General features: G+C 30.2%; 1 protein-coding gene across 1 annotated transcript; it reads right to left on the reverse strand.

Annotated features, from left to right (window-relative positions):
- Positions 1-309: 309 nt before the first annotated feature.
- On the reverse strand, positions 310-4,792 carry LOC145042856 (inactive protein kinase SELMODRAFT_444075-like). The gene is made up of 12 exons (XM_078991357.1): positions 4,631-4,792; positions 4,160-4,252; positions 3,811-3,969; positions 3,363-3,639; positions 3,136-3,275; positions 2,955-3,049; positions 2,022-2,866; positions 1,333-1,493; positions 1,139-1,215; positions 920-1,067; positions 643-795; positions 310-582 (listed from the first exon to the last, which is right to left on the reverse strand). The coding sequence occupies exons 4-12, from the start codon at positions 3,532-3,534 to the stop codon at positions 385-387; spliced, it is 1,989 nt and encodes a 662-aa protein (XP_078847483.1). The 5' UTR covers positions 3,535-3,639; positions 3,811-3,969; positions 4,160-4,252; positions 4,631-4,792; the 3' UTR covers positions 310-384.
- Between the last annotated feature and the right edge of the window lie 5,237 nt (positions 4,793-10,029).

Genomic DNA, 10,029 nt, shown 5'->3' on the forward strand with positions numbered 1-10,029 from the left:
ACACAAACAAGATCATTTATGTGTTCACGTTAGCTTAAACGAAATAACATAAATAAGCCCCAAATGTTAGTTTTTTTTTTTTTTTACATACTTTTATGGTCAAAGCTATCAATACATTAAACTTTAAGATATGCACTACTTAACAAATGTAATCAATTTTTAAAGAGGCTCACAGAAATAAACTGTACTCGAGAAACATTTTACCTACACCCATTCATCACATGTTAATACCAAAACATAAGTACACAACAATATTTCTTAACTACTATTCCTATACATCTACAATTTAATATAAAATGAAAAAAAAAAAAAAAAAAGTTTTGATATGATATTTATCAAACTATTCTTACATGTGAAGTATGATCTTTGCATGAAACCCTTGTTTTAGATTGATTTATCATTTTCCCAATAACAATCCCTATTCGGATTAACCAAAAACTTTCCCCCATATCCTTTCAATGTGTCATTCATTCGACCAACATTATATCTTTGTTGATCAATCTGAATCCTACCACTTCGGTTCCCCACATCATACACATGACCAGATCCCTTCATCATGTCCCCCTCCAACATGCGTAACACCTTCACAAATAAAATTTAATAAACACTTTTTTAAGAGAAAGTAGGAAATTAAGTAAGTACCTGTGACATGCGAGGTCGTAAATGTGGATCCCGTTTAATGCATAAAGAAGCAGCTTGCATCATGCAATAAACCTCATGTTCTGAATAATAACAGTTCCTCAGCCGAGGGTCAATTAAGTCATTTATGGCATCTTGTTCCAACAATGGACGTGCCTACAAATATCAGAGAAAAAAAAATTATGTCTTTTGCATGGAGTGTCCCATTGGCTTCGGTTACAGTCTACTGCATGTCAAACACAGTACAGTCTGTTATGTTGTAAGGCTATGTGGAACTTACCCACTCTGCCAGACATTGTTGGCCTTTAGGACGTTTAAGGTCCACTGCTTTTCTTCCTGTAATAAGCTCCACTAATACAACCCCAAAGGAATACACGTCAGCTTTTTCAGTGATCTGGCCACTCTGTGCGTATTCTGGAGCTAAGTATCTAGATAAAGAAAATATATAATTAGAACACAATGTTATTTAATTTGTGTAAAATATAAATTAAGAACTTACCCAAATGTTCCAATTACTTTTGTTTCTTCTTCTGTGCCTCCGTCAGGCTGCCATCTTGCTAGCCCAAAATCTCCAACCTTGTAAAGGTCATGTTTTGAAACAAAATTAAATTAAGAAAAGTTTTAAATCATGTTTATAATACAATTGAAGGTGTATTGATATTTAAATATATATATATATATATACATATATACCAGAGGTTCAAAATCATGGGTGATGAGGATGTTGTTTGGGCGCATGTCTCTATGAACAATGCAACCTACTCTGCATTCTTCATGAAGATACCGCAATCCTCTAGCAGCTCCCAGAGCTATTTTTTGGCGTGCTGACCATTCTAATGCATCCCGATCACGTCCTGCATACATCACAACTCCATGTAAACAAAAGGGTAAAATGGTCATTTTGTCTCTCGTTCAAACACTTCATTCACTTCTACAAAGAAAAAGACTCACTTCAACATGAAGTGTTTGTATGGGTAAATGATGTATGTATGGAGAAAATGTTGTATTTTTATACATAAAGATTGTGTTTTGTGGACTAAATGGAATGTCTTAATGAGAGTAAATGACTATTTTACCCTTCTATATTCTCTAATATGAGTGATAAATGGATAAATGATGTGTGTGACTGGAGTACATGTTGTATACATAAAGACTGTCTTTTGGGGACCGAATGAAGCGTTTGAATGTGAGTAAATGACTATTTTACCCTTCTCTCAAGGAAGAAGATGAGTGGGCTTTCGATACTCTTTAAAAAAAATGGAAAAATGATAGGGTAACAGATCTGTAAGTAATGATGGCAAGTCTCTTTATAAAACTGAGTAAGAGAAAATGTCAAATTTCACCCTTATATTTATTTGAGAGAATGTAGTTTTAAGAATTACCATAAAGATGAGAATCCAGGGAGCCATTGCATACATATTCATAAACCAGCAGCCTCCTTCGATCCTCCATACAGAATCCAATCAACATAACAACATTTCGATGCTGAGCACAGCTTAAAACTTCAACTTCAGAACAAAATTCTTGATCCCCTTGAGAACTTGCAAGTTTATGTTGTTTAACAGCAACCGCTTGTCCATCTGGAAGCAACCCTTTATGCACAGATCCAAATCCTCCTTCAGCCAAAAAATTATTCACAGAAAATCCTCCAGTAGCAACCTCAAGCTCCTCATAAGTAAACCACCTTGGAGGCTTTCCAAAAATAGGCGCCTTATGTTGACATATTGAACACAATGGAGGTGGGAAAGAAGGGGTGCTTCTTGATAAAGATATTGCGTCTCTAACATTACCTCTAAATTCTGTTTCAGAATGTTCAGTTCTGGAAGTTTGAGAGAATTGAGAGGTTGAAGTGAGGATGTCAACCATCCATGGTTGAAACCTTCTAGAGAAAGATGAAGACAGATTCTCACTCTCTGAGTCTGAACTCGACTCAGCGAGTTCGTGATTTTCTTTTATAGGGATGAAAAATGGTGAAGTTCCTGGATCAGAACTTGAAATTGAAGTCCCGGGTTCGGTTAAAGATAATGCTTCGGGACTAAATTGAGGCGAATAATTTTTGTCTTTTTGTAGGGTTTTAGATGATTGATTTGTCATATGGTTTGCTTGAGGTGCATTCTTGGGTGATCCAATTAAATTGAGGCGAATAATTTTTGGGCGTGATTTCTTGATTGTCACAATGTTGCATTGCAACTCTTCCATACATCGCTTTTGTTCATGTTTCAATTTTCTACAAGGAACATAAAAAGTGGTAAGTTATACAAATTTTGTCTTATTTCAAAAGTTTATAATCTATTGATTGTAGTTTTGAGTATTACTTATCTAATACGACCCAAGTAGCCTGAATTTGTTTGGCCTCTAGAGCAACTGCTCCATATGGCAATCCAGAAACTGTTTTTATCTTCACATTTATCTATTATGAGATAAGGGCAAAATAGTAAATTACTCAGTCCCCAGTAATCATGGAGATTTAGAAAAAGGAAAGTTTTATAGACAGACCTTATTAGGATCATACATGTTATGTAGTTGAAGAATCATTTGGGAGCAGGAATCTGCTATATCACTTTTTCCTAAATATGATCTCCAATGGCGACTAGCACAATCTCCAGTAAATCTTGGAAGACCCCATAATCTTTTACCTAATTTAGAGTAAAGAAAGAGAAAATGGTAATGACAATCAAGAACAAGTGTAAGAAAGAAGCATAAATTTATAAAAAAAAAATTACCTGAAGGCATGACAACAAGCAATGTAATGCAATGCCCAGGTTGAACTACATGAGTCAAAGCCCAAACCAAAGCAGACTTTGGAATTTCCCTGGATGCTTTAACAGCAACAACGACTGTTTCAACATTATTTGAGTCCTTCTCCTGCTTTCCCATGCTCCTTTCTCTAGTCATTTAGCTCAGAAATAGAAAGAAGAATGCCTTCTGATGTGGTTTTTATGATGTACTTTCCCACCAAACACATTACAGTGAATTCAATTTCTTCAAGAGACAATACAACTGCGTAAAAGAAGGTTTTAATGTTTTGTACCAAAGATTGACAAGATGAAAACATAATGACAATTACTGTGTTTGACTCTTTGTACTCTGCCGACCATAAAGTTATGATTCCATAAATATGTAGAGGCAGAATAATTCTCTGTTATTCTGTAAGAGTAATCGGACCCCTACCTGATAGTGATACCTCAGTAGTCCACCCTTTTGAGTTTTGACCAGCAGTCAGTTCCTTTACAAATCTCCAGTCCAAGTTGTACTTAAAAAGAAAAAGCAAATCATTCCAGAATCCAGGGTGCTAGCGTTTACCCAACTTGCTTATCAAAATCTGCAAAACTGGAAGTAAATAATTTCAGAAATACCATAAATGGCGAGCACTTTGAAGCACATGAAGCGCAAGATACACAATTGGTGTATTAATCGTTCAGTTTCTAGTTACATATTCGGAAACTACAATAGAATTGAACAAATACAACGAAAAATTAAGAATCCCAATTTATATACATAAATTAATAGTAGAGTTTACCTATAGATTGCGTATGTGATATGGCAGCAGATTTCAGAAATTTCAGTTGTTATAGCTTCACTTCAAAGGAGAACCGACATCCACCAATTAATCCTGTAATATCCACAATACATCAAAATTTTACAGCGTTATACACAAGTATCGTTACCAAATACACAAATGCACGAATTAAAACGGATTTTAATCATAAATTCAACACCAAAAATCTCTTCATTTTATCAGAGTTTATATGCAATGGAAGTATGGAACTATCTCCAACAAAACAGTCGCATCAAAATTTTACACGTATAGCTGCTATAAACTAACATTTAATAACGCGAGGCGAGTGGCTGACGATTTTCGACAATTCGAAACTTCTCTGAATGAAAAATAAATTTCTAAAACGAATTAGAGATATTATAATTGGAACCTGTAACGAAGATCAAACGCAAAGATATCAACAAATCTGAACAAACAAACACAAACATTTACCCTATCTGTATGATCTTCTGCCGACGTTCAACGGTTTGGGTTTTAATGGAGAAAATTGACTACGGATTACCCTGGTCTTGCTGAATCCTCACTACTGACACCTTCGTTTTCAGAAAAAAGCAGTCTCGAAATAGGCGGAATTTGCTTAATTAAATGTTCCTCTCATTTACCGTCGAAAGCGACAACTTATAGGGGTTATGAAATTTGAACTCGAATAGTTGCATTTAGCTACCTCGAGATTTACAATTTGACCAAAAGGTCCTTTGTTAAATTTTTATTATGCTTTATGTAACCTAACATTTAGCGGTTACTCTTATAACAAATTAGAAAATTGATAACATTGCTTATAAGAAAGAGTCGGGCGTCTGTTGAGTCACTCAACTAGATCCACATAAAACGTAAGTTCAGGCTTTTTATATAGGATATTTGTACAATTTATCTTTAAATACATCTTATTTAGTCTATCATCAATAAAAATTGAAGAAAAACAGTATAAGGTTAGAAATCCACTATGTTTGTATTCATGAACGTATATATAACAAAGTAATTTGACTATGTTTGATAGACTAGCATAAAAGCTAAGGGTAGTTGAAAAGGTAGTTAATAGCTAAAAAGTTTGTTTGTAGCTGATAAAAAATAATGTTTGGTAAAAACTAACTAATAAGATAGCTGGAGAGTGTAAAACGACCTATAAAGATATGTAGAAAAATATGTTTATTATAATTAATAAAGAGTATATATGAGAATTTAAAAAAATCTTTATAAGCTAGTTGAAAAACTGTTATGAGTAGTTTTTTTAAAAAGATAGTTTGTTAGTTATTTATTTGACTTATCAAACATGACAATCGAAAAAAAAAACTCGAAAAAATAAGTTAATTTATAAGCTAGTTGTGACGTGTCAAACATAGTTTATATAAAAGTTACGATAGTCATTAGAAGTTATCAAGAATTATATAAACAAGTCAAAACACCGAAAAATAAATTGAGTTATTCATCATATTGGTTTAAAAATGAAAATGAAAGAAACTTGAAATAAAAGATGATGGCTTGGACAAACTAATGGTGTTATTGAAAGACGTATAATTTTAAAAACTCAGAATTCTAAAATAAAATATTATTTATAAACTTATGATATATATATATATATATATATATATATATATACCATATTTCAATTAAATTAAAATGATTTCGCAATATCAACTAGTTAGACTATCTACATAAATATTTATAAATTATGATATATTATATGGATACATTTTGATTCGGCATAAACTACCGTTTTTCTTCTCCATCATTCGTTAATTTATATAATAATAGTTGTAAAACTCATGTATTATATGAATTTATTTTTAAAAAAAAGTTATTTGAGAACTTTGAATTCATAAGAAATAAGAAAATAATAAATTATTAAAATTAAAATACTTTTTTATCTTTTAAATTTAAATAAATAATTTAGATAAATAAACAAATGAAACAAATGACAATTTAATTTAGAAATTTTAAAATTAGAAGGTAAATATATTAATGAAATTGTTATCTATTTATAATTTATGTGGAATTTAATAAAACAGAAAAAATCATAAAATAATATGTGGGGAAAAAAATTAACTTAAATCAACAACAAAATAATATTTGATAAAATAAATAAGAATATAACGATTTTTATTATATTAAAGTAGATTTGTAATAAAAGATTTGTTTGTGAAGTAATACTTGAAATAAATAAAGAGCATATCTAACTTTTTTATATATTTGGAAATTGGAACGACTCGGCTTCTTTTCAGATTGTACAGCAGGGGCTTTATATGGCAAAAGGTAAAAGTGAAAGGGTGGTTGTTCAAAATTTGAAATCATTGCAGCGCGCAGTGTGTATGAACTTGAGTGAAAGGAAAAGTTGAAGTAGATAGAATCTGGAGCGATCCTATAAAATATTATTAGACACCCAACTTTTTCCTAATTTAGTCAAATATAATACAACATATAACGAATAAAATAACACTACCATATAAATGATTAAAAAAGTGATATAATATTCTTATTATTAATTATTAATTGTCAAATAATTTCATATGTTTTTTAATACATAATTTCGTTCTATCCAGAGCAAGTTCCTTACAAAATCATTGCTGGTTGATTCGTTTAATTTTAAATTATAAAGTTTTCTTAAATAAAGAATTGTCCAAATTTAGCGTTTTCCTTTTTATATTCAAACATAATTGCATAAGCTACTGTTTCTAAATTTTCAATTGTGAAGCGATTTATTATATATTAGATTATTACTCACCCCAAAATATCTTATAAAAATTAAACATATGTATTATAAAAAATAAATTTATTAACAATAAATTAAAGATAATAAGTTTACATTGGATTGTGTTATGATAATATATATTTAAAAATGTTTTTAATAATTACTTTTTTTCACGTTCTTAACTATTTTTAAATTCATGTTTTCATAAAAAAATGTCAAAAATCATACTTTGCTAATATGATACAATTTCTCATCATTATCGATTATCATCATGTATTTCAAAGTTTGGATGAATTATTATCCAAAAGATAATGTTGAGGTGGCACAATCTCATAGGTTTTTCTTGTTTTCGCGTTTTTGCAAATTATTTGTATTTTCGCATTAACCCTCCCATATATATATATATATATATATATATATATATATATATATATATATATATAAAGTTGGCACATTAATAAAAAAGATATAACAAAAATAGAATTATCGTTATTGGTAACATTGAAAAAAACAATAAGTACCTTCAAGACTATATCTTTTAATTTATACCCTTTTTAAGTTCAAGAACCAATGTCAGTTGCCTTTTTGCTTTCTTGTTGATATATCAATGAATGCAATACAAATTGGTGCTACAATTAGAGTTTGTAGTGCTATCAGTCGATTTGTTAATGATCTTCCAGTAAGTTCATGTTTTTTTCTAAAAAATTACAACTTTTTATATTTTCTTCGAGTTAATGTTTTATTATTGATTTGTAATAATAATAATAATAATAATAATAATAATAATAATAATAATATGATTGGTGTAGGAGAGTCCTCAAACACTTGTGGAAACTACATTTGACTCATTGCAACATGTTATTATATTTTTTAAATTAATCTTTCAAAAAGAATTATTCCTTCAAGCTTGTGTGCATTTTTATTACAACCATTGATTTTCTTAGTTCTAGACATACATGATGTTTACATTCCCCTCCCGATGTTATTGTTCAACTTTCTAAGATGATGAAGTTACCAAAGATTGGTGTTGATGATCATCGGACATTAGCAAATAACATAAATGCTTTTTCAAGAATCCTGTAAGTAAATCTGTTTTTAACTTAATTTACGACAATACCCTTGTGTTTGTCTATCGTGTGTTTATCATAACATTTATTAAGGATATTAGTATCAATTTATACATATCTCCAAATATAAGTCCATTTTAATTAAGGGGGGAAATGCTCATTTTTCTTGAGTTGGCAAAAAACTTTAAAGTGGAGAACACAAGTGTGACCTATATGAAAACTATCAAATGTCTTCTAGAATCTGAAATGTCATCAGTTGTCTTTTTAGTTGAATTGTCTGTCATTTTTCATTTTCATTTAAGTTCTTTTGGGGATTAAACAAAAGGAAAAACAACATAATTTTGTGGTATGACAAAATTCAGAGTATAAGGCTACAATTGGTATAAAATCCAACAATGATAGTTCATAACATTGATCTAACTCATCTAATTTTGTATCACACACTAAAAGAACAGATAAAAGAATAAAAAAGTAGTTGCAGTGAAAACCTTGTCTTGTGTCGCAATAAGTTGGCATAAAACTCAACAGTTCTTAAACATAGGAAGAGTCTACTCTTCAAAAATGAAATTGGAAACTATAATAAGTAACTGGTTCATGTAGATGTGCAGTCTGTAATTACATCCAACCGTCCGAGTATACCTGAATGGTTAATTTTCTTATGAGAGAGCATGACAAAATCACTGATGAGAAATTCCTTTGGTGGCAAGTTAAAAAGCTTTTTTAATGTCGAATTCTTATAAGGTGACTTCAGATTAAGCTATCAAGAAGTTAGAATAATCCTTATAGATGTGCAGTCCGTAATCAATATATTGCAAAAGTTAAAAGATTTTTACAAAAAAAATGAAAATAAAACAGCCTAAAAAAAGAAGTGTAAAAGGGTCATTTACCAAACTTTAGATGGCTGCAAAAAAGAAATGTTCTTTATTCATACTTACTTCACACAGACATCTTTTTAATAATGCAAATGTCAATTTACCTATAAAGAAATTAAAAATAAATATATAATCCAAACCTGAGATCCTTTTTGACAACATATGCATCCGACTCAACTATATTGGATCTTGAAAAGCAAATGTATTAGTTAATGCAAGTGAAGGATATGGAATGGATTTTCCAACATTCATTTTTATGTAACATCCACTTTCATATCCCTTTTACACATACTTCTATTCTCATCATGTGTGATTCTTGCTTCTAACTAAAAATACAAAGTTATACAACCATATAAACTAGATAAGAATTGCACTTTTAGAAAGCATGCATATTATGGAATAAGGTTAGAACATGTTTGGTCTTCAAATGTAAGAATCTTAAGAATGACCTACCTACAAAGATTCCCAAGTATAGTGTCCCACGATTGGTTTTTTATTCCAGTGAAGGGGATTGTATCCCATTACCTCGATGTATATTATCCAAGAAAGTAAGAAATAAGGCTAAATGGAACTTGATGGAAAAACATCATTCTTTCGTTGGTTATACTGAAAAATATATAAATTTTATAAATTCTTGGAAGTGGATATATTATGTTTTGATAATCAACCTTCTATACATAAAAATCCTAAATCTTCCCGATGATAAACTTTGATAGTATACAATCATTACAATTTTTTGTCTCAATAGCTTAAGCATCTAATAACGGCTTAAGGATATGAATATAAACTAAAGAACTACATACAATACATACCTAATAACCTCAGATGCTCCAGAGCTTTAAATATTCTGCTCACACTTCTTCTCTCAACTTTTACATATTGACGACGTGTCTCCAATGGGTTAAAGCGCTTCAAGACTTATGAAATTGTTCATAATATGAAATGATAACAAAATACTTGTTAATCTTAATCCAAATATAAATTCTATTCGAGTATCTAAAAAACTACATTATGGTGTCCCTGCTTTACAATATTAGAAAAATAAATAAAAAAATTCATACCTTTTTTGCAAATTTTTCATAAATCACATGAAAAAATCTATCAATGTTTTTCTGATCAATGATTTAATCTCCATTATCATACCAAAATCATAGTATATTAATGATTCATGATTCATCCGAGCCGATTGCAAGATTTCTAGGATGA

This window comes from Lactuca saligna, chromosome 4 (assembly GCF_052625555.1).
Source record: "Lactuca saligna cultivar CGN05327 chromosome 4, ASM5262555v1, whole genome shotgun sequence".
In the NCBI taxonomy this organism is placed as follows: domain Eukaryota; kingdom Viridiplantae; phylum Streptophyta; class Magnoliopsida; order Asterales; family Asteraceae; genus Lactuca; species Lactuca saligna.

What these genes read in the sequence shown, in the direction of transcription:
- LOC145042856 (XM_078991357.1), bottom strand. Translation starts at nt 3,534, where the DNA reads ATGACTAGAGAAAGGAGCATGGGAAAGCAGGAGAAGGACTCAAATAAT. An exon ending in ACATGTATGATCCTAATAAG is followed by an intron (nt 3,050 to 3,135) that starts GTCTGTCTATAA and finishes ATCTCATAATAG; the next exon opens with ATAAATGTGAAGATAAAAAC. An exon ending in AAAGTAATTGGAACATTTGG is followed by an intron (nt 1,068 to 1,138) that starts GTAAGTTCTTAA and finishes TTCTTTATCTAG; the next exon opens with ATACTTAGCTCCAGAATACG.